Source organism: Cylas formicarius, unplaced genomic scaffold (assembly GCF_029955315.1).
Source record: "Cylas formicarius isolate icCylForm1 unplaced genomic scaffold, icCylForm1.1 PGA_scaffold_10__41_contigs__length_53128322, whole genome shotgun sequence".
In the NCBI taxonomy this organism is placed as follows: domain Eukaryota; kingdom Metazoa; phylum Arthropoda; class Insecta; order Coleoptera; family Brentidae; genus Cylas; species Cylas formicarius.
In genome coordinates, this window is record NW_026844214.1 from 28,654,931 (window position 1) to 28,680,050 (window position 25,120).

Here is a 25,120-nt window from a genome sequence, read left to right on the forward strand (position 1 = left end):
AAGAGGTAAAGACTTGACTTACTCTCAGGATTGTGATGATGAGTTTATTTGTAGTGGCATTAAGGCTCTTTGAGCCTAATTGATATTTGTCGTCCTGTTTCTGCACATACCGCAAGATATTGAGAGGTTTTCGGACAAGTGGTAAAACTAATTTTTACAATATGTCTCTTAAGAACTTTTGATGAGTGGTCAGTAATGTTTCGAGTGTATGGCAGACCCACAATGGGGTTGCTTTGAAACTCTTTTTGCTTGAGCCAGATGGTGATGAGACAGTGCATTAAAGTATTGGTCTATGAAGGTTTTCTGTTAACTGAATATTTTTGTATTAATAAAAATATAAAGAATTATTAGTTTCTAATTCAATGGTGAAACATATGTTCGGGTGGATCAAAATGTTTAAGAAAATCTCGGATCTTGGCTTTAGATGGAAAGTATTAAGGACTTTCTTTTCAAAAGCTTCTATAAATATATTTGCTCAAAACAAAATATAAGCAGGTGCGGAGTAGAATACAAAACAATTTCAGTTAAGCTCTGAAGAACCGACAGAATGATTAGGGAAACATTAGAAAATTCCATTCCTCAACAACATACGCAGTAGGAATCTAGAAGATTTGTAACAATGATTTCTTCAATAAAACTTTAATGTCAATTCTTCTCCCTCAACTAAAACTAACCAGCACAAAAAATAGTTAACGCCATTATTAATTTGTTAATAACAAGAAATAGTTCTGTATTCAAACTCAATAATACTGTAAACAGCGACGTAAATAGTAAGCAACTTCCATATTCGTTCACAAGCATTGAAAATAAATAGCGTGACATCATAAACCTTTATTGTTATTACACTAATATTTATCATAGCGTTCCCGCTGTCACACTTACATTGTGTTTTCTGTAGTCGATGGTTTCATACAACCTCTTGGCTACCCACGAAGTACTGGCGTCCCACGACACCACGTTCGGCAAACTGGTGGAAAAGTAACCGTGCATTTCCGCATAAAAAAATAAATCAGCCAAGAAGCGAAACAAAATGGCGCGGAAATGGAATACATGTGCACCGACTGCTATAATACTGTCGTTACATTTAATATTGGAAAATTATTGCTGACGACATGCGGTTCGTGTGAATTATATGGAACATGCGCTGCCATACGACGTCTGCCATATGTCGATCATGTAAGGGTGGCTTGTCCGATTGTGTTGGGTGCCGTATTATATTGTAACAAATAGTAATTTACTTGCGACGAAATTGATTCCCGGTGCGAGATTTAATGGTATACACGCGAGTCCTCATTCCAACCATTCACCAACCGCAGTGTTGTTGCTCTAGTGAAAATATACGGAGTAGTCCGCAAAAAATGCGCCAAAAGCAGTACTTGAATACTTGAAAATAATTATATTTAGCCAAGTATGGCTTAATAAAATGTCTCTCATTAGAAAGATGTGTTACATATGAAAAATTGGATTCGAGTTTGATTGCATTCTATTTTTGTACGTACACTCTATAATCTTATAATTTCATGTCATAACCATTTTGTTAGTGATTTTTGGCTATTTTTTTTAAATTATTTCAAATAATTTAATATTTTCTGTCAGCATTACGTGCCAAAACCACAGCTAACTTTAAAACCAGTACTTTTTTACTTTAAACAAGTTAAAAATCACCATTTTTGCCAAATTATAATAAATATATGTATTTTTTGGGCTTTTTGCAGAGTTTCTTCTGAATAAGGGTTATCGACCAAACTAGCGTTATTTTTTAATACTTTATTTACTCTCAAAGTTAGCGGAACATTTTTTGAAACACCCTCACCATATCGGAAATTGATGTTGGTTGATTATAGAAATATGTATTGCTTTTGTAAATTTACAAGATCAAAAGATACCTAAATTAAATTGAAAAATTTATCTTAACATTATGTATCATATTAGTAATATATTAACTTACATGTAACTCAAAGCAAAATTCTCTTGAAGAAATTTAATTTAAAAAATCGAAAACAAATAATGAAATTTGAAAACCTAACAAAATATATTCTTTTGGAAATAAACAAAATAACAATCCAACTTTTAATTACTATGGATATTAGTCAACAAAACATTATTTTTTCTTTGCGCAGCGAAAGAGTCATATTTCTGTATGTACTATATATGAAGTAGCGGGCGGATACTATCTATGATCCCAATGGGTGATAGATCTGCTTTAGGAATGCGCTCCTGCGTACGCGAGCCATAGTTTATCCCCATCTCCAAGGGAAAATCATGCCCCAAATATTATGTCCTTTCAAAGCATAATCCTGCCCTTGCACCCTTACCGAAAGCAAGCCCCACCAAATCCAACTACCTATGGTCTGCTTCTCAAGAAAATCTTATGGATTGTCTCATGGTTAAAGATATCCGGAGTGCCCCAATCGGATCTCCGGGGGGAACACTATGAGCGCAAGTTTATGATGTTGAACCCTACCAAACATCTTAGAGTTATCGATAAAGCAGACGATTACATCGCAATTTCCATCTGTATGTCTTTGGGTAATGGCTTGAAGAAAGATTTTTGCAATGAAATCAATGCCAGGCAATGAAAATAGTTGTTTACCGAAACAGAATGTAAAAGAGATAAACTTTTTAAAATTTGGTTTACAACCATTATAAATAAGCTAATATTGGTTCCTTCAAAGCAGTAAAACAAAATAACGAATAAATGGCTTATAAAAAAATGTGCTAATTTTCATAATGTGCAATCGTAGATGTTAAATTTTCATGAGCGAACTCATTCACTGAATAATTTATGCCGATAGAAAATCCGGAAAATGTCAGTAGGTAACTAGGGAACGACAATAATTTTTCAATCGATAAGTTCCAATGACAGACAATCGGGTAATAAAAATTTATCAGAAACAGTCGCCGGTTTACAAGAGAGGTTAGAAATGCGATCAGAGTCGGATGTTGTAACGAATACAAATGAATTTGTATTATGACTTTAATTATATTAAGTTGTTGTGAAAAATCGAAACGAACATAAAGTTCTCACATATTATATTTCTCTTCTTTGAAAACGAATTTGATTTTTTAAAAACTTTATTCGAGCGTGGTTTGTCAAGAACTGACTTACAATTGTACGCGTACACAGTAACATTTATCGTCTAGACGCTACCTAAGCAATGATTAAGCTCAACGGGGTTTATAACTCTACTGTTTGGTTCGTTGTATGTAAAAAATATTTCTTCTGTATTTTGTTGTTCGACTACTTTGTATGTTGACAGTGCTTTTTATCGATTTTTTGTTTTAAAAATATTTTTTATTAACTGAAATATACGTCATTACCGGTAAATATGATGATTTTCAACAAATTTTAAGTCCAAGCGAGACGAAGGGGTAGAATGCTCTCAGGATACTGGCAATTAGCTTCACATCCGAATTCACAAAGATCTATAACTTTCTGGTATTACTTTTTCCACCTTAATATAATTTAAATAAATACTTCGTCGTTTTAAAACCAAAATTAAGAGAAATATGTCAGAGTTATGCCCATGACGTGGGTTTTCAACCGGCAACTAACCCAGAGTTTAATAACTAAGCAGAATTTCTTCTTCTTATACAGTTTAACAATATATTGGGCAAGATTACTTTGGTCAATCGCCCATTGCCGGATATGCCTGGATTCACCTCAATTTTTACTTTGTGATTCTTAACCTAATCAATCATTAATTATTAATTAGTGTAATTATTTTAAGACTTGGATGTTGAAAACTTATCATTATTTGCTTGAGTTTACTTACAATATTATCACGTCAAATACACTCACATATTTCTCCAACAAACTAATTAGGATTTTCAGTGTCGAGTATAGGAATATTCAATTGCGAAAACAATCATTTCAAATTCCTATATATAAATTCCTCAAAAACCTTTATTTTACGTCCCACACAAAGAAACTCTTGTCGTTAAACACTTTTTTGCAATGATGTAATATGTCAATGATAATTATTTCATCAAGTTTTGTTTTCCTCACAAGAAAATTGTTTTTGTGAGAATAGCACTTCACCACTATGATAAACTGGTCACATTGCTCCCTTAGCCAATTTTTCCTTTGTTTGTGCTATTTTTTCTTCTAGTATTATTTTTCCTTTTTCTTGTTAATCCTTCTCTTCTTTGTGTAATTTTAAAATTATTTATTTATTTATTTTGGGACCGTTAATATTGTTATAAAGGTCTATATTCGTTAATTATATATGGAATTACAGCGACCTATTATATTATCGGCCTGATTTTCAGGGAGCTCCCTAGACAGGAGGGTGAAACGCAACACCTGCAAAGCGAAGGTGTGTTTGTCTGTGCGGCTCGAATCGGTAATGGCCGTTGCCGATCTGCGAACCCAGAGGCATTCAGTGACGTACCGATTTTGATTCCGTCCCAAGTCCCAGAATAACACAAATAACGAGATAAGACCAACGCCGCGACACATCCTTTAATGGTCAATTTAACTATAAAGTATATACGGCGTCGGAAAAATTGACGGAGATATTTAAGAGAGCATATCCTTGTTAAAAAGTATTTATAAACATGCGCCTGGAAATGCAGACTGTTCAAGATGCAGGGTGTTAAATTGGAACATTTTTTTTAAATTAATATCCAAATATTCACTCACAGTTTGCACTGCATGTCACTGGACAACATTACTAAAAAAAATAACAAGTACTTTAGAAAGCACTGCATTTCGGCACAGAGGTTAGCCATACGCGGGCCAGTTCTTTATGGAGACGAGTTATTCACCTAATTTTCGGGAAATTTTTCTGAAAAGTTTTTGTCTTGGTTTTTGTGATCGAAAATTTCACTTTTGAGGACATGTATGTAAAGTATGCACGCACTTATAAAGGGTACTTATAATGAGAGGTGTTATTTTGATATTCATAGAGAAATGGCACTTTGTGATCGGATATTTATTCCAATGCAAAAAGAAAGAAATTCCATTAATAATGGTCACCACCACTATGCTCACAGGACCATATCATTTTCATGAAATTTTCTATCATCAAATCACAAAGTGGTTGCTGTATGCCCTCAATAGCTTCACGAATTCCCCTTTGAGGTCTTGAATCGACATGGCCCCAATGGAAGAAGTCGCAAGATCTCGCCAATTCTGATCATCTCTTCGAGAGATAACGGTCTGAAAAGTTTTCCCATAAAAGATCGATGGGCGATAGATCAAAAATCATTAATCATTTCTGAATAGCGCAATCCATTCAAAGTAATTGGTGCTCCAGCCTCATTTTCGAAAAAGTAAGGTTCACGGACCATAAACTGCACCAAACAGTTACACGTTGAGGATGGAGAGGCTTTTCAACAATAAATTTTGCATTTTCTGAGACCCAGATGCGACAATTTTGCTTGTTGACGTAGCCACCGAGGTGGAAATGGCCCTCATCAGTCCAGATGATTTTTTTATGAAATTCGGAATAATTTTCATGCCATTCAAGGACCAAATCAGCAAAGACACGACGTCGTTGAAGATCGGTCGGCTTGAGTTCTTAAGATCCAAGTCTTCGCAAAATACGGTGTAACGGCGTATGTGGAATGCCCAAATCCAAAACAACGACGAGAAATGGACAAACCCAGCTTTTCTTCAACACTTTGGGCTACAGCAGCAATCTTCTCAGTTGTTCTTAAGTGATATGCACGGGTTTTATTCTTCACATCACTAGCTTGTCCCAGCAGCAGACTGAAAAGCTGCTTCACGACGACAGAAAAATGTTGTAGTTTCACGAACCGACACTGCCAAATTTTCTCCATTTTTATGTTAAATTTTAATATTTTGGTAGACTTTTTGAGTCACGAGTTTATTTGGCACGAGTGGAGCCCAGCGTAGCGAGTGTTTAATAAATGCCGTTTACCGCACTTGTGCATAATATACTAATAGTAGCTGTTATGCACTAAGGCGCTTATATTTGTAGGCGTTTTCGCATCGGCAACTTCCAGATAACAAAACCTTCGAAAGTCTAGATTATAGAAAAGAGGTAAATTTCCTCATTTGTTTGACAATAATGTTAGTTAGAGAGCTTTACGTGCCGTGGAACAAAATCTTAGTGTCAGTACCAGTACCAGTACTTAGCAACAAGATTCGGAGGTAATCATTCCAACAGCACTGCTTGGCAGGCTCACTCCGAGCAAGTCTTGCATGTCAATGGTATTACCAAAGGTTAATAATAATAGAAATTTTAATAAAACCACACTCTTTACGGACGAAGCAGGATTTCGGCAGGATGGTATTGTTCAATGCCATAACACTCATGTATAGAGTGACGAAAATCGACAATGTCGCCACCAGGAACAAATTTCTTTATATCTGTGGATTGGTATTGTTTTCGACAATTTTTTTTACAATTAAGAATAACCGGCGAATCTTACTTTGAGTTTTTTCAAATGGACTAGTGGGTCATCTTACGTGAAGCACGCTGTATATATGTACTTATATAGACAATAAATTAATTATCGAAACGTAAATTCAAGGACAAGGTTCCATACGTTCTAATAATTGGAGGCGTTAACTTTTGCAGCTGACCGCAGCTCATTAATTTTAAATTAACCAGTGTAACGTTTGGCAGTATTTAGCGAGTCAGAATGCACAGATCTGCTTATACGCAATAGTGAATCATGATCTTTGTGTTGTTGTTAGTATCGATTGATCGCTTCGTAGAATGAGAAATTTCTATTGTTTGTACATACTTTTTTTCATTCGTACACAAGGTGTATCGTCAATTATTAATCAATATTTAACATGTTTGCTTGACAAGCAACCTTTATACGGATTTGTAGGATATATAGCTTACGAATTTAAATTTCTTAAACGGAACGCCTCTAATTGGCTTATGTTAAGTATATAATGCAATACATAGTGTATCCAATATAAGGATGGAATTCCACGGGATATCGAAAATCATTGGAAATATAGGCTCGGTTAAACTAGGAAAGTTTTAAAGAGAAAAAAAAGAAAGAAACTTAAATTTGAAGAAGAATATGATGATAAAGGGAAACAGATTATAAAATTGTTTTCAAGAGCTGTCAGGAATGTCTGTTGATTGCGATTATAGCTTACCATATATAAAAAAAAACAAATTCTGGTTTGAAGAATGATAATAAATTCATAATGTAATATATTTATATTGTTTATCTCGAAAACAAATGAAAAAATTCGTTTTCTCTTTATGTCATATTCTTTTTAAAAAACAATTCTAATAATGTACTCATCCCAATATCATGTTTGGCGTGTTTAGAACTTCACAGACAAAAACAAAAGGTTCAACTTTTTCTATTTCCTCGAATTTCTCAAAAACGATTTAAGCTGGAATTATTGGACTTGTAGATTTTCGTTGAAAATAAACACCGAGTCCTCGATTTGCAGTCCGAATGCGGGTCGAAAAAGTCTTGAGACATGCGAAAGTGTTGACATTGGAAGTCGGTTGATTCACCTCGCGTTAAGGTTGGTTGCTCGGGCGTTTCTCGATGCCCGACACCCACAGTGGTACACGCTGACTCACCTGACCACGAATCGTCCTTATTTGGACTTATTGCATAATGTAAAGTCTATTGGTAGATTGATCGCCCATTATATTTCATTGCCGCATATTTCGAGTCGTCAATGATACATCAGACTGTTATTTTTTTATTTCGATTCAACAATAATGGTAGAATAGAGTAGAGTAGAGTAGAATAGATTTAACATCGAGACCAGCTTATATTTGATTGCTGAAATAGAGCCAGTAGCGCAACGAACATTCAAAATTTAATTTCAGTTACTCGTTACAGGTCATAGAAGACGAAATCTACAGTGTCATTTGTCAAAACATAAATTTAATTTAAAAACGGGTGACACGTTTCGCTTAAAATGGCAGCATCAGACGAACACATGTTAAAACCCAAATCAAAGCAACTTAAAAACGATTTAAGCAAACGCACACAAAATATTAAGGTTGGGAAACTATGTCTGTTAAACTACAAAAATTCTTCCTTTTGTTCCAGTCCAAATTTATTAGCAACCTTAGCAATATCTATCTATGTATTGCTATCGTTTAAAATTTCATTCTTGAAGATGCAGGTTTAAATGATGTTTGTTCTTCTTTTAGTATGACAAATTTGATTAAACTTACACAATGCAAATAAAGTTATAAAGCCTCAACTTTTGAGTACATCAGTCAAATCTAGAAGCAACAATTAATGAAAAGGTAAAGTTATTTCGTGAATTAAACTTTAGTTTTGTTGCAAATACGATTTTTAAAAAGTCTTACTTACTAGAAATATACTAAAATTTCCGTGTCTTTTTATACAGAAAAGAACTCCATACAATAAAATATTACAACCCAAACGTAAAAATTTAATCCTGGCCAGTCAAAATGGAAAAGTGGCGAATTAAAATACATATTATTTTAACATTTTAATTAGTGCCACTATTAACGTTAATTTTATTTTATTTTTGCTTACATGTAAATTTTCTTGACATTTTAACCGCTCCTCTCTAAAATGGCAACCTGATATACAGGCATACTGCGACTGCTTATGCTTATTAGTAACTAAAACCATAAGTCCTGTCAAAACAAACATTTATTTTTTTCTTAATGTGTGGGTTCTATTATTAATAAAACTCACAAGTAACAATAAAAGGAAACAACCTTTTAGACTCGTTTTTTATGCGAACTGGATCACCTTTAGGCCGGTGTGGGTTCTTTTAAAATTGTTAATACCCACAGCGTGCTTTTATGTAAATCTTGATTCGCCTGAACAATAATTGTGATTACTTTTACCATGTTTCTAAATCGAGCTAATTAATTATAAGAGAATCTTATCAACTCTTCATAAATGAATTCATTAATTAGATGATTTTGAAAAAAAAGTCTTACCTGCATTTGGGCAAGTCTTGATGTCATCTTTTCAACCTTCTTTTATTTTCTCGCTTCAAACAGCATTCTGCAAAAAAAACATAATCAAACTTTCGCATTGATTGATAAGTGTGACCGGACCTTTTTTTGGGGCTTCTTGTTGAAATTCCATAACTTTTTGCAACCCATGCCCGCATCATGCCACTTTGTTTTCAGGAAAAAATTGAAATAAAAAGTTTTTTCATTGTTTAAAATCATATCTTTGGAAATAAAACGTGAACCTATATTTATGGGAGTAACAATATAAAAAATAACTTTTCTTATCAATATATTTAGCCTAAGGTGGGTACATAAGTTTTAAAGGAGTCTCCAAGTTAGGATAGTATATAAAAAAAAAGATTGTAAAGGTTTCCAATTTTTTTTTTCAAATTCTTTCATTTCATTTATGGGACTTTTTGGATATTTTCGAAATTTCCTTTAGGTGCACTGCATTGCGTGCCCGCACAAAAGCTGAGTGTGTCACAAAAACCACCTGTGCTACAGAGTAAGAAATGCCAGTTCGCCGCCCCTGCGTGCAATGACATCGATAACTCATTCGTTTTTAGGTCATTTCCAGTAAAATGCGGTGCGTTCGGTTTATGTAAATAGGTTCGATTTTAGGAATTTGAGAGATCCTGTAACCGAATTTCTTTCAACATTTTGTTGATTATAACTTTGTATTGGTTTTAATAAACCTAAATAAAACCCTTTTTTTATTATGGCACAGAATCGGTAAAATTTAATTTTTACGATCGATTCCGTTTAAAAAAAAATTATAAAAATAGTTTTTAAATACCGGGAGACACAAGAAAGTTTAAATGCTCTAGAAGTTTTTACCTGGTTATTGGCTTTGATCATGGAACAAAAATAATTTACATATTGCGAAAAATCGATATCTTTCTGATGTACAGGGTGTGCGAAATAAGGTACCCTACTCTTAATTCAGAAACTACTAACGCTAGAAAAACAAACTAAATTGAAAAGTTGTATAGTCTCATCTATAGTTTTTAATTTTTCTTATACACAGAGCGAACCGTTCAACTGTGCTAAATACCAGCTTTCTTATTTTCCAATTTTCGACAAATCTTGAATTTTATGTCGAAAATGACGTTTGCAGGTCATAAAATAATTAACAAATTTCCTGTATGAGAGCCTTAATTATTTAATTTTGGATGCTTTGTGAATGGAATTATTATATATTAAGTGTATATTTTCTATATAAGTTAATACAGGGTGAGCAAAAATGGAGCACAAAAATTGAATTATTAAAACGTAAAAAGTCAAATTTTCAAATGGAAAATCCCTATTTTTATAATTTAATACGATTTCAATATACGACAATTCCTTTTCCGTAAAGAATCTATCAAAATTTAAACAATTAACGCTCCCTTATAAGAAAAACTGTTAATTATTTTAGGATTTGCAAATGTCATTTTTTAAACAAATTTAAAAATTTGTCGAGAACGATCAGATCTAGGTAATAGGTAATAATACATGAAAAGTATCTAGAATTCATTCGTAGTTTATGTTTGTAATTGGGATAACCTTGTTTTGGACACATGGAAATGTGGAAAACTCTCAACAAGCTCATGCTCGATTCGGCATCGTGATCAAGAATTGAACATACCAAACCACCCTGCAACGAATTTTAACATAAGATCTACATTTGCACGCGTACAAGATTCAATTAACGCAATTAACGTACCAATTCAAGCCAAGTGACCATGTGCAGCGCCGTGGATTCGTTGATTGGGTGTTGTACTAAAGTACTAAAGTAATGTGGCTTAACGAAAACTAACAGATATGTGAAGAAGCAGAACTGCTGATTTTTTGCTGTTGAAAATCCTCGTTTAATACTGGAAAAACCAATGCATCCACCGCGAGTTACTGTTTGGTACACATTATCGGCTAGCATATTTCTTAGAAAATCCGTAGACTGAATTGGATCGAATTGATGTGGATGATATGTTTTGGCAACAGATGCAACGTGCCACAGAGCTCGCGAAACAATGTAGTTACTGCGGACCAAGTTTTCAGACCGTTTACCATTTCTCGACTTTACGAAAAAAATTTCGCACCAAGATCATGCGATCTAACGCCGATGGACAACTTTCTTTACCTTACTTTAAAGAAAAAGTCTATGCCAATAGGTCGCAAATAATTGAACGTCGAATAATATATAATAATTTTAGAATATTGAAGTTTATTAGTTTGAACTGCCCGTTGAGAATTTAATGTGAACAATGAGCAAATTCAAATATGAATAATTATACAAAAAAAAACGCCGAGAACAATTTTCATTATGATTAAGTTAAAATTGATGCAAATACTGCGGCTTTTTAATTCTTAAAAAACAAGAAACCATTTATTATACCGTGTGTTTCATAAATAATTGAATACTTACCTGTAGAGTAATGAAATCGAAATAAAAACCTTTGATAATATGAGCGACAGTGTTCTACATTATATTTAAACTACAAACTCTTCCAATCAAACGACAAGATTGATTTCAATAGATGTTAACTGTTTAGGATCATATTTTTTCTTATGCAAAATAATCCATATCAACAACAAAGATAAAACTCCACGCAACTCTTTAAACCTTAACATTTTCCGCTCATGCACCTATTCTCAGTTTGCCTTAATTCCAAAGAATGGAATATAGAAAAGAATATTTAGTTTCTATAATTTCGTCACAACAATTTGTACTAAAAATACGGTAAAAATTGTTTGTCGTTAGTATGGTTAAATGGCGGTCCCATTTTTATTATCTGGAACACGTGATCCAATAAGGGTGAACGACTGAAGCGATGTCACAAAAAGACACGAGGCATATAAACTATTTCGGTTACGGAAAATACTTTCCCCATTAAAAAACAACGGCATTGTTACAGAAAATCTCTGATCAATTTCTTCGGCAATACGAGGTACCTTCTTGGCACCATAGAAAATGAGCACAAAAAAAAACAATCAATAATAAACAATTTTATGAATATTGAAAAATTAAAATTAAAGATGTCCAATTATGGAAAACAAAGCTCAAACTCTACAGGTCCGGTTTTTAATTTAAGTTAATTATCAATTAACCATTTTTCCGAAAGAATCGTTCTTCATCATTCGTAAAGCCGCGGAAACAAGATTTCCTTGATGAATACCTGTATAGAAAACATGGTCCTAAACTGGATTTATTCATTTTTCATATTTTTCGTTAGTTCACTGCTATCAAGAAGCAAGTATGGTATGGTTGACATTTGAAAATATGCGGACCTACATCTTGCTGTAGTATTTTTATCTTCCGCAATAAATTTCGCGTTACATCAATTTTATAGTGGCTACAGCTTACTAGGAAAAGAAACTAAGGATGGCTCAGATTAAACTCTACCTAGTAATCAATTAACTAATAGTATTCGGGTTTATTTCTGCGCAATAGCATTACCACTTTTTACATGGAAAATTCGCGATTTTATTATTAGGAAATGGTGTCTAATTATGAGGATAGTTCGGGCTTTAAAAATAAAGAAAGCGTGACTGTAATTTAACAACGCATTTCGGTCCCATATAGTGAAATTGTGGTATGTATATATATATATATATATATATATATATATATATATATATATATATATATATATATATATATATATATATATATATATATGTATATATATATATATATATATATATATATATATATATATATATATATATATATATATATATATATATATATATATATATATATATACATTTATATATATATATATATATATATATATATATATATATATATATATATATATATATATATATATATATATATATATATATATATATATATATATATATATATATATATATATATACATTTATATATATATATATATATATATATATATATATATATATATATATATATATATATATATATATATATATATATATATATATATATATATATATATATATATATATATATATATATATATATATATATATATATATATATATATATATATATATATATATATATATATATATATATATATATATGTATATATATATATATATATTCTGGGATGGTTCGAACACTGGAATCCCGCAGACGTTTCGCCAAGATCTCGGTTGACATCTTCAATGCTCGCGCTCGAAGTGTTTTCGTCTGCGGGATTCCAGTCGGAGTTCAGCGGACGAACGAATGATATCCCGGAATTTATGGTCAGCACATTTTTTCATCCGTAAATCAGTGGTCGAGGGTCGTATTTTAATTATTGAATATGGCTACCTGCAAATATAGTTTAAATTAACGATATATACCGTAAACCATATTTTAATTAAAATATAAAGGATATTGGATTTTCTTATTTAGGTAAATAAAATAATCGCCATTATTTTGAAAATTATGCTTATCTTGAATGTATATATTTATGTACAGGAAGGAAAATTAAAGTAATTAACAAGATATTTCTTATATTTGCCCGCAAGCTTAGATTTTTTGTTAGTTTAATTTGATTTTTTCAATTTTCTAAGATTAATTGTTAATTGTCAAAAATCTATAATTTGACAAGTTTTTTGGGTGATTTGAACTGATAAATATTGTAACATTGTAGTATTGTAATATTGCAATAATAATAATAATACAATATTCAATACAACCTACCAAAATATTAACAAACAAAAATGTGTGTTTTTCTTTTCAGTTTGATTTCTGTTCACTTCATTTTAATATTTCTGTTAGCTGGTTTTCTAATATCTAGCTCTTAAAAGGTTTTTGCACCAACTTTTGTTCTCGTGATTCTTTTTAACAAATGAAGAAACCGCATTTTCATATTATTAAAACCATAAAACGTGTTGGGCTACTCGACTTTGTAAACCAAATTTAACATGGCTCGTATATTATATATAGAAAGGATGAACTACTTGTAACAATAATCATTATCCTTTATTGCCATTGCCAAAAACCAGGATTTGGTCTTAACGCTAGTATAATTTTTGTATGCCTGAGTACCTACTTGCTTATTAATAATTGATAGAGGAAATAAAATGTGACTGACTATATGGAAAAGATGACAGTCTTAATACAACGTTGCTATCAAAAGCTATCAATTTGGTCGACATACGGGTTACGTGTGCGTTTCGATTTTTCGCAATTAAAAGGGACAGATACAAATAGAATAAGTATCGACTTACCCAGCAGTTCCGAAACTTGCAGGATGGCAGTTTGTTTACCTCGAAAAAAAGGACGAAGTTATAAGCCGGGACGCAAAATATGAATACCAACGTTTAACGATATTCCAACCGAGCTCAAAGAACCGCGAGCGTGCAACTAAAAGCTGAAACTGGTTAAGGTTAACTTTATTCATTCTGCGTGAATTGGCCGAGCATGGGTGGCGGTCAACGTATTTTACGCCAGGGTAACATAATAAAAGATAGTAAATTATTTTTTTTTCGCCTAAATTCACTTTTTGTTTAATCTGTATTTTTAACTTTTCTGATGATTTAATTTCAGTGTATTCCTTAAAAATGATTCAGCATTGTTGGAGAAACTTTCTACTACTACGAACTTATGAATTTTAAAGAGAAATAGAAGTTTTTATTAGATGCTGTGTCTCAAAGTAGATCGTCTGCATATTTTATATTCTACATGGGAAAAATTAATTTTGATGTCGAAAATAAATTATTTTAGAAAAATAATTTAGTTGGATGGAGCAGTAATCAGTCCTTGGAGGTAATTTTATTTTCAGACATTTTAAAATCTTTTGCGCTTTGCCATTGTTATGTTTAGACCGTGGCTTGAAGAAAATTTCAACCACGAAATAGAGGAGAAAAACAAAGTGTCATTTGAGTATGTGCTGAGTCGTCTTACGAGTATATGGAGGTAAATTTTATATAATATTTATTATTTTAACTTTATTATCAAACAATAGGACGCATACTGTTTCCACTTATTTAAATTTCAAAAAACTGTTTAAGATGACATCAGTCAATGTTCACTGTAATATTCCTGAAACTTTAACATAGCAAATAAGAAAATCCGCTAATTATTGCAACATAAATTTAAATAAAATGGTCTATTTACTGGCAGTCGTAAAACATTGCATCGATTTCGGCACAAAATCGGTTTTGATAAAAAAATATTGAGAAGCGTAGTTGCATTAGATAGACTCAACGATTAGTGGAATGGAGACAAAAATATTTAAATGAAATGAATCAATTTCGCGTAGAAAAACGAAATATATATTATTCAGACGAGACTTGGCTCGACAAACGACAACACTCTATAGGGTGGCAAAATTCTTTGTCAAACTGCATTTGTACTTGCACCCAGAGGACAAGGAATATCCATTTTACACTGTTGCTCAAGGGAATGGTAACTTATTTCGCAGCGGGGGTCATAAAAAAATCCGCTAATATACCCCTTAGATTATCACCTTATCACTGCGATTTGAATCTTATAGAAATTAAAAAACAAAGTTTGATTCAATAATACTCAATGTGAATGAATACCAGAGAGTAGTTGAAGAGAATGTGTTAACGATGTACTCGAAGTGGAAAATAATTATTTATAAAAACTTGGGACAACGTAAAACTATGAATTATATCGTTGGATGATAGTGATAGCAAAGATTCAAACTATTCTATTTAATATCTATTTATTATTTATATAATTACAATTATACAGTACAAAATACAAGAGAATGTATCAATATATTTTTTGATTCAATTTCCTTACCTGGTTTGATTTTTTACCCACAAATGCCTACAATCACAGAATTTATTTTTATTGTGCATGTACCCTGTAATAAAGTGTCTTTCACGTCTCGTGAAACTTCAAAGTCATGGCAAACTTTGGTGAATTTGAAAATTTGTACCAATAATAGCGAATTAAAAATAATATTTTTTAAAATATCTCACGCACTGTAAACTATAAATACGAAAATTATAACTCTCGACACAGTATAAGATTCTGTTTAAACAAAACAGTCCCGTTTTTTACAATTTGAGGGTCTTTCTAGAATTTTTGCCCTTAACCGACACACCTTATACAGAATCGAAAATATGTCCAAAGTAAAGGTTATAGCCCTGGATGCCATAAGTCTAAGATTTTTTCCAATAGAGTAAATGGTATTTGTTTTCTAAATCCATGCAGTACGTAATTAGTAAGTGACATCAGCGCATCTAGATTGAGCTTGAGAAAAAACGACTTTGATATGGATTTCTTCAAATATCTCGAACAGTGTGTATCATTGTTGAAAACTTTAAATACAAAAATCGTCGCTCCAGATGCAGCCTATACTACTGTCTAAAACAAATAAGAATTTTGATTTACGGCTAATTATTTACTCACTGTATAAAATCGCAAGAAAATGATTGAAATAAAATTTATAGTTCCGGATTGTCTGCGTCCTTTGGTTTATAGCTTTCGAGAAAATTTTTTTTTTCTGAAAGCCAAAATAACTCCAAAACAAATATTTCTAAAATTTTTAAAAAATACTTCGCGAGATTTGATTGCTTTCAACTTCTATAATTTAGATGCGGGTATGAACTTATACTTCTCTGCCAGATTTGAAGTCGATTGCTGCATATTTAAGTTCTATATGTATGCTAAATTTCAAGTCGAAAGCTTCAAATTTCGGACCGTCTTTACCGTCTTTCATAGCGATGTACGAAAAACATACGAAGATCACGAGAATAAGATGGAGGCTAATGTTCGATCAAATAAACAAAAAAAAAATTTTTGTTTCGATGCTAAGTCGTTCTTTACCAACGGCGGTCCTGTTGACAGTTCGCGAGATTTGTTTGATCTAGTTATGCAAAAGGGTAAATATAATAAAACTGCAGAAGATAAAAGTTGCTAAATAAAACCTAAAATTTTAAAAATATTTTTTTATGCCATTCTTTCTCTTTAAATTGAGTTAAGAAGAATAATCAGGATTAGTGGAGGGCTACTCATTTTTAAAAAATGAAAAGAAATGCAGTCAGTGTTTTTATAATATTGATACTTTCGTAATAATTTATTGTTCTACATATCTATTTTCGTTTTCAAGACAAAAAAAATAAAAACATTACTCCACATTTGTAAGGCGATATCGCATTTGTTTTGAAACACCCTGTATATTTTTTGATGAAGTAGATTTGTCTTCAAAATATGTATCATCGTATGTATATACACCGTACGTACCTATTAATTTGTTATCACTTATCAACTTAATTTAATAATTAGAATTTATTATTTTTATTAACTTCAGCACCCTCTTGCCCAAAATTTATAATCAATGAACTAATTCCAAGTGCAGATTATTAAAAAAGTTACCACTACGAAATTTGTGCGCAAGCCACTGCAAAAAAGATGCTGTCCAATAACGGAATTCTCTTGCAGACAAAACCAACAAATTAATTTGGTTGCATGTAGTTGCATGTCAGTTAATAACGGCACAAACCGGTGCGAAAATTGAACAATTGTAATTGATACGCTAAAATAAATATGAAGTCTATACAAGTAAATATGTTAAAACGATCAACATCAGCAATAACCATATAGCTATTAGATAATATATAGAAGGGATTGATTTTCCGCGCATGCCTCAACATTTTCCCCACTAAACTTCACTTTTGCGCCATTTTCTTCCTAAGTAACGATTTCCACACACTTACCACGTTTTCCCAGAACATTCAAAGACAGTTAGGCATATTTTGAAAAAATACTGACGTAAAAATGCCGAATCCAAACTTAATGACGATATGTTCGCGGCCATGTTGATTGTTGAATGTCGCAACGTCATTGGCTAGAAGCGAGAATGGAAATCCTGTGTATTATGGGCATAGGTAGAGCCTCTATGTCTCTAGTAGCTATATAGTATCAGCCCTAGTCATATTGCCTTGTAGTATATTTGCGAAATCAATAATAGACATATAATCGGGTTTTTATTCAGGACACATATGTCAAATAAAATCATTTTCACATAACACATACAGCATCTAGGATGATTTTGGCTTAAGATAAACCCATTCGACATTTTTCAAAAGATATTATCTATTTGTAGAGTAATATGGAAGGCTTGGTAATTTTCTTAAAGAACACTGATGATGTTAATTTTTTTTCTTATTACAGCACATCTTCATTTAGTTTCCCAACCACTTATATAAATAAATAATAATAATACATAATAAATAATAATTTCCATAATATTGCGTTGTTCTCGGTCGCAAAGCAATGTTATTGTCTTTGGAAAAACCTCAACTTTTCTTACTTAAAATTTTCAAATTCAACTGGACAACAAACATCTTTCGCTGACCAACTCTCTATTGATAGTGATGCGAGGTTTCAATGGCACGTGAAAATTCTAATCCAAAATAAAGCTACAAAGTGGTTAAAGCGACCTTAAGGAGAGAATAGTTCTAATATGTTCTGATGTCGTTAACGTAGATACTTCAGTATGATGCTCCGAATTATAAAGGCAGAGGAATAATAAAGGCACTAGTGATCAGTAGTAATATAATGACAGTTCAAGAATAAATTTTCTCATTTTTACATGTAAATTCACATAAGAAAATTTAAGGTTCATAATAGCGGAAAATGGTCCCCGCTCAATATCATTCGATCATCCCACGCTCACCCCCAAGCCCCACCCTCAAAACCAACCATCAAAACGCTACCGAGGATCGAACTCGGGATGCGTCTGTTGTCGAGCGTCCACTTTAACTCCGAGCTAACGGGCATATTAAAATCGATGGGTGCGTGGAGGAATGATGAAGAAGTAAGATGTCTCACCTGTCGGTGTCAGTGTAATGTCACCTGACCTGTGTCAACCGTTAGGTGTAGGTGACACTTGTCGCTGCCCCGCTAGAGGGTTAGTTTTCGTGTTAGTGCCTTTTTGGCAATTCCGACGCCGCTGGAGGGGTAGTTTTTCGCGTTAGGGCCTTTTTGGAAATACCGATCCCGCTAGAGGGTTAGTTTTCGCGTTAGTGCCTTTTTGGAAATTCCGACCCCGCTAGAGGGTTAGTTTTCGCGTTAGTGCCTTTTTGGAAATTCCGGCACGCTGGAGGGTTAGTTTTCGGGTTAGTGCCTTTTTGGCAATTCCAACCCCGCTAGAAGGTTAGTTTTCGCGTTAGTGCCTTTTTGGCAGTTTTATTCCCGCCTGACGGGTAGTTTTTACCTTAGTGCCTTTTTTGGCAAACTCACCCCCCCCCACCGTTAAATTTTATGACGTCAGTGCCCTAGCGCCGACTCCGCTAGAGGATTAATTTTTCGCGTTAGTGCCTTTTTGGCAATTCCGGTCCCGCTAGAGGGGTAGTTTTCGCGTTAGTGCCTTTTTGGCAATTCCAACCCCGCTAGAGGGTTAGTTTTCGCGTTAGTGCCTTTTTTGGCAAAACTTACCCCCCCGGCAAAAAATAGGAGTTTGTAGAAAAAAGAAATTTCGTCGTGCCTTTGTACACTAAATTTCATCCAACGCAGTATGTAGGTGTATTTGCGCTATAATCAGCGTGTACGACAAAGCTAAAAATTATTTTCAAAATTCAAGCCTGTAAAGTTCGTGCACCATCTAATAAATTTCAAAATCAAAGGCATGAGTAGAAAAAATCACTCTGTATTTAAGACATAATCAGTGTCTATAACTTAAAAAATTATTCCTGTATTTACTCCTATTTCGGGGCCAACCTCTAAAGCACTATCTAATAAAATTTAAAACTCAATATGTGGAAAAGTATTTGTATTTAAGCTATAAATGTCAGGGAAGACAAAAAACGCCATATGTATTAAATTTAACCCCTTTGTTTACGCTATAATCTCAATTGATTATTTCGAAAATAAAACGATAAACATTTTTTTTCAGCGTTGTATATGAGAATTATAATCCTGATACAAGTCGATAAACAACGACCAACGTGGTACAAAAAAAAATCTAACATGTTTGAAAAATAACTGTATTTAAGACATACTTACCCCGTCTCAATCAGTGGGAAATTTTCAAACTTTAAACCTGTTTTTACCCTATTTCACCTGTAATGTTCGTGCGCCACCTCGCGACCAATTTGCAATGAATACAGCTTTAAGGCAGATAGAACAATTATAATCCTGATGCAAGTTGACAAACAACAACGTGGTACAAGTACCATATAATCATTTAAAAAAAAAATCCAAAGATGTGATTAAAATAACTCGGTATTTAAGATATAACTGCCCCTTAGCAATCAGTGGGAAATTTTCAAACTTTAAACCTGTTTTTACGCTGTCACCTGTAATGTTCGTGCCCCATCTCGCGACCAATTTATGAAGCGCTCTCTAGTGTAAAAAGTGGATTTTCTTTCTAAAACAGTCTTTGCGCGCCATTTCACGGCGCTATTGGAATCAGTTCTAAAGTACCATTCCCAACAAAAAAAATCATAGATGTGAGAAAAATAACTCTGTATTTAAGATACAATTTTAAGAAATTTTCAAACTTTAAACATGTTTTTACGCTGCGCCACCTCGCGGCGCTATTGGAATCACTTCTGAAGTACTATCTGATAAAAATGGAAAATAACTTTGTATTTAAGATATAATTGGCCGTCGCAATCAGTGGGAAATTATTTTCAAAATTTAAAACTATTTTGTAATATGCGTGCGCCATCTAATAAAATTTAAGAATTACACGCAATAGGTATGTAGGACAAATAAGGCTGTATTTAAACTATATCTTTCTGCTCGCAATCAGTTCGTACACAAAAAAATGCTATATGTAGGAAAAAAATAACCCTTTATTTACCCTCAAGTAATTATTTCAAAAATAGTGCAATAACATTCTTTTCACACTCTATTTTCCCAATATCTAATGAAAATAACAAAAAATTTAAAAAAATATATTAACCGCTTTCCCGCCAAAATCCGAATTAACTTAATTAAATGCAAGAAAGGTATTAAACATTTAAAACAATTTCAACGCATAAATATATTATATAACAATATTATACAGGAATAACTTTTGAACAAGTTCAAAGATTGCTGGAATGCAGTAAGTGTTTAGAACAATTTGAACACTTGCCTGATACAATCAAGTTCGCAAAATTTTCTCAAAATATAACGTAATCCCCAACAATATCAAGAAAAATACTTAAAGAATTTAAACAATGCGTCATTCGATTCACTAAATACTGATACAATCAAGGGTCCCTGAAATTTTTGTCTCAAAATATATAACGCCCTAACGTTACACTTTCCCAACAATACCAGACGAATTTAAACAATGCGTTTGCGATTCATTAAATATTTAGATAAATTTGAACACTGAAAGAACTGATACAATTAAAAGTCCGCAAAAATTTTCTCAAAGTATATAACGCCCAAACGTTACACTTTCCCAACAATACCAAACGAATTTAAACAATGCGGCTGCGACTCACTAAATATTTAGGTGAATTTGATCCCTAAGTACTGATACAATTAAAAGTCCGCCAAATTTTCCCAGAATATATAACGCTCAAACCATTTTTTTGCCAACAGTAACATGTGAGAATAACATTTTAAAGAATTTAAACAATGCTTTTGAGATTCACTAAATATTTAGATGACTTTGAAGACTTAAAACTGATACAATTAAAAGTCCGCAAAATTTTCTCAATACCAAAGGCAAACAATTGGAAAAGTTCAAAGAAGGTACAAATCTTTAGAAGAATTTAGCAACTTGCCCGAATCAAAAGTCTCCAAAATATATTTAATATCAAAACGTTATATATGTAGCAACGTGTGTGCTTCTCTTGAAAATTGCAAAACAATCCAGGTAGCACCGGCAGTGGCGACCTAGTGAAAAACGAGCAGGCGCCTTAGGGGGTCGAATTCGTGGCACTAATGTTTCTTGACACTGAACGACTGGTTAGTTCGGTTAATTTTCGTTAGTTTTGGTTTGAGGCGACAAACCAAAACTAACTAACCAAAATTAATCAAAACTAACCAAATTCACAAATACACGCCAAAACAAAGCAAAATTAACCAAAACAAACCAAAGCTAGTCAAAATTAACCAGAACTAATCAAAACTAACGAAAATTAACCAAAACTAACCAAAATTTACAAAAACAAAGCAAAACATACCAAAACTAACCAAAATTAACCAGAACTAACCAAAACTAACGAAAATTAACCAAAAGTAGGCAAAATTTACAAAAACAAACCAAAACAAAGCAAAATTAACATAAACAAACCAAAATTAATCAGAACTAACCAAAACTAAGAAAAATTAACCAATGCGCAAGTGTCACAACAAAATGCCGTTTGTTGCTTTCTTTTGAATATTTTTAAATTATGCATCTAGACACTCCTGCCGGAATTTTTGACGTTTTTCAATTTCAAACCGCATGCGCACGTGTCAAAAACAAAATAGCCTTTGTTACTTTCTTTTGAATATTTTAAAATTATGCATCTAGACACCCTCTTAAATTATTTATTTAGCTGAAACTTTGCGTTAAAAAGCCGTCTCGAGATTATACCAGGAAACGTGAAACTGATAAAGTACTGCGGTCGAATTTCAGCTACTTTTCGCTTAACGGACAGTGTAAATTAGAAGCGTTATTACGTGGAGTCGGTTCAGCCTGGTGTTGTCCAAGTCTTCGCAATTCAATTGTTAGTGTTGGGTATGTGTATCAATTGTTTCAGTGTTTTCCCAGAACATTCATATTTTGAAAAAATTCTGACGTAAAAATGCCGAATCCAAACTTAATGACGATATGTTCGCGGCCATGTTGATTGTTGAATGCCGCAACGTCATTGGCTAGAAGCGAGAATTGAAATCCTGTGTATTATGGGCATAGGTAGAGCCTCTATGTCTCTAGTAGCTATATGGTATCAGCCCTAGTCATATTGCCTTGTAGTATATTTGCGAAATCAATAATAGACATATAATCGGGTTTTTATTCAGGACACATATGTCAAATAAAATCATTTTCACATAACACATACAGCATCTAGGATGATTTTGGTTTAAGATAAACCCATTCGATATTTTTCAAAAGATATTTTCTATTTGTAGAGTAATATGGAAGGCTTGGTAATTCTCTTAAAGAACACTGATGTTGTTAATTTTTTTTCTTATTACAGCAAATCTTCATTTAGTTTCCCAACCACTTATATAAATAAATAATAATAATACATAATAAATAATAATTTCCATAATATTGCGTTGTTCTCGGTCGCATAAAAGCAATGTTATTGTCTATGGAAAAACCTCAACTTTTCTTACTTAAATTTTTTAAATTCAACTGGACAACAAACATCTTTAGCTGACCAACTCTTTATTGATAGTGATGCGAGATTTCAATGGCACGTGAAAATTCTAATTCAAAATAAAGCTACAAAGTGGTTAAAGCGATCTTAAGGAGAGAATAGTTCTAATATGTGTATCAATTGTTTCAGTGTTCGTTCTTTTTACTGTGAGTGTTGTGTGTGCTCATTCCAGCAAGCTGTAAGTACTTACTTTTTTCATTATGATTTAATTTTTCAGAACGGTTAAATAAAAATGCTACAGGTTTGATTGGTGAGAATATATTTAATGTTTTCAAAAACATCCGATATCCGTAATGAACGTATTAAGACACTTTTGATAAAATTAAGCGTCGTCTTTGAAACGCAAATCATGAAATTTAAAATAGAAATTCATTTGGTTGGGACTGATATAACAATAAGATTGTTTTGCCTTTTTTACGAAATTAGCATTATCTGTAAAATTATTATGGTTTCCCTTGCAGGATGCTGTTAGATTAACGTGTGGTCTCAACATTTTATTTTATCTGTCAAAGCTGAAGTTTGTGACGTGCGTCCCCTCGGATGATGTTACGAGAGAAAAGTTGCATCCCTCAAAGTCGCTGACGATTTCACGGGAATAGTATGCCCCTCGCGCACCCGTTACTATGGATAAAAAAAGGTAGATTATTTTTTCACCAGTCGTTCAGTGTTAAGAAAAATCAGTGTCACCAATGCAACCCCCTAAGGCGCCTGCTCGTTTTTCACTTGTTTTAAGTTAATTCGGATATTGGCAGGAAAGCGGTCAATATATTTTTTTAATTTTTTTAATTTTTTGTTACTTTCATTTAGATATTGGAAAAATCGGGTGTGAAAAAAATGTTTGTGGCGTTATTTTTGAAATAATTACTCGAGCGTAAATAAAGGGTTACTTTTTTCTTACATATAGCACTTTTTTGTGTACGAACTGATTGCGAGCAGAAAGTTATAGTTTAAATACAGCGTTGTTTTTCCTACATATTGCGTTTGATTCTTCAATTTTATTAGATTATTACACAATAATACAAAATAGATTTAAATTTTGAAAATAATTTCTTAAAATTATATCTTAAATACAGAGTTATTTTTCTCACATGTATGATTTTTTTTTTTGGAAATGGTACTTCAGAAGTGATTCCAATAGCGCCGCGAAATGGCGCGCAAAGACTGCTTTAGAAAGAAAATCCCTTTTTTACACTAGAGAGCGCTTCATAAATTGATCGCGAGATGGCGCACAAACATTACAGGTGACATAGCGTAAACACAGGTTTAAAGTTGGAAAATTTCCCACTGATTGCGAAGGAGCAAGTATATCTTAAATACAGAGTTATTTTTCCCACATGTTTGATTTTTTTTGGAAATGATTATATGGTACTTGTACCACGTTGACCGTTGTTTGGGGTTGGGGGTTGGGAATGGGGGTTGGGGTTGGGTTTTGTGGGTTGGAAATGAGGGTGGGGGTTGGCATTGAGGGTGGAGTTTGGGGGTGAGGGTGGGATCGAATGACCTTGAGGGAACCAATTTCCGCTATTATGAATCTTAAATTTTCTTATGGGAATTTACATGTAAAAATGAGAAAATTTGTTCTTGAACTGTCATTATATTACTTCTGTAATCACACATCAAAATCCACATAACATTTATTCTTCGGGTACCTCTGTCATACGTGGAGCACACATACGTAAATATTTATAACATATAATGAAATAGATGCACTGAAATCACGCTTTCATATTCCTGGAATGTGTTATTATTCTGATAGATGAATATTTTTCAATTACAACATCAGCATAACTTCATAAATGTTTAATGTGTTCTCTTTCTTTCTTTTCTCGTGAAGAATTGGGTCGAAAAATAAAACCAAAACTCAATATTCAATTACAGTCATACATGCAATTTATTTTCATCGACGGCAACTTGCTAAATATACACTTTTCTAACATTAAGTCCTAACATCATTTTCGCTA

General features: G+C 32.7%; 1 protein-coding gene and 1 long non-coding RNA gene across 5 annotated transcripts in view; one reads left to right on the forward strand and one right to left on the reverse strand.

Moving 5' to 3' along the window:
• LOC132706035 (zinc finger C2HC domain-containing protein 1C) overlaps nucleotides 1-14,238 on the reverse strand; it is a 35,448-nt gene extending 21,210 nt beyond the window's left edge. The window contains exons 1-2 of one of the 4 annotated variants that reach the window (XM_060677112.1): nucleotides 14,094-14,238; nucleotides 8,889-8,955 (exon numbers count right to left, since the gene is read on the reverse strand). In XM_060677112.1, coding sequence (XP_060533095.1) covers nucleotides 8,889-8,915 — 27 coding nt within the window. In that variant the 5' untranslated portion in view covers nucleotides 8,916-8,955; nucleotides 14,094-14,238. Of the gene's footprint in view, nucleotides 1-882; nucleotides 1,458-8,888; nucleotides 8,956-9,008; nucleotides 9,676-14,093 lie in introns of those variants that run through there. The other 3 variants (XM_060677120.1, XM_060677094.1, XM_060677103.1) reach the window with 3 other exon arrangements.
• Nucleotides 14,180-15,462, forward strand: LOC132706077 (uncharacterized). The gene is made up of 3 exons (XR_009619548.1): nucleotides 14,180-14,317; nucleotides 14,413-14,631; nucleotides 14,689-15,462. It is a non-coding gene; the product is annotated as an uncharacterized LOC132706077 (long non-coding RNA).
• The last annotated feature ends 9,658 nt before the right edge of the window (nucleotides 15,463-25,120 follow it).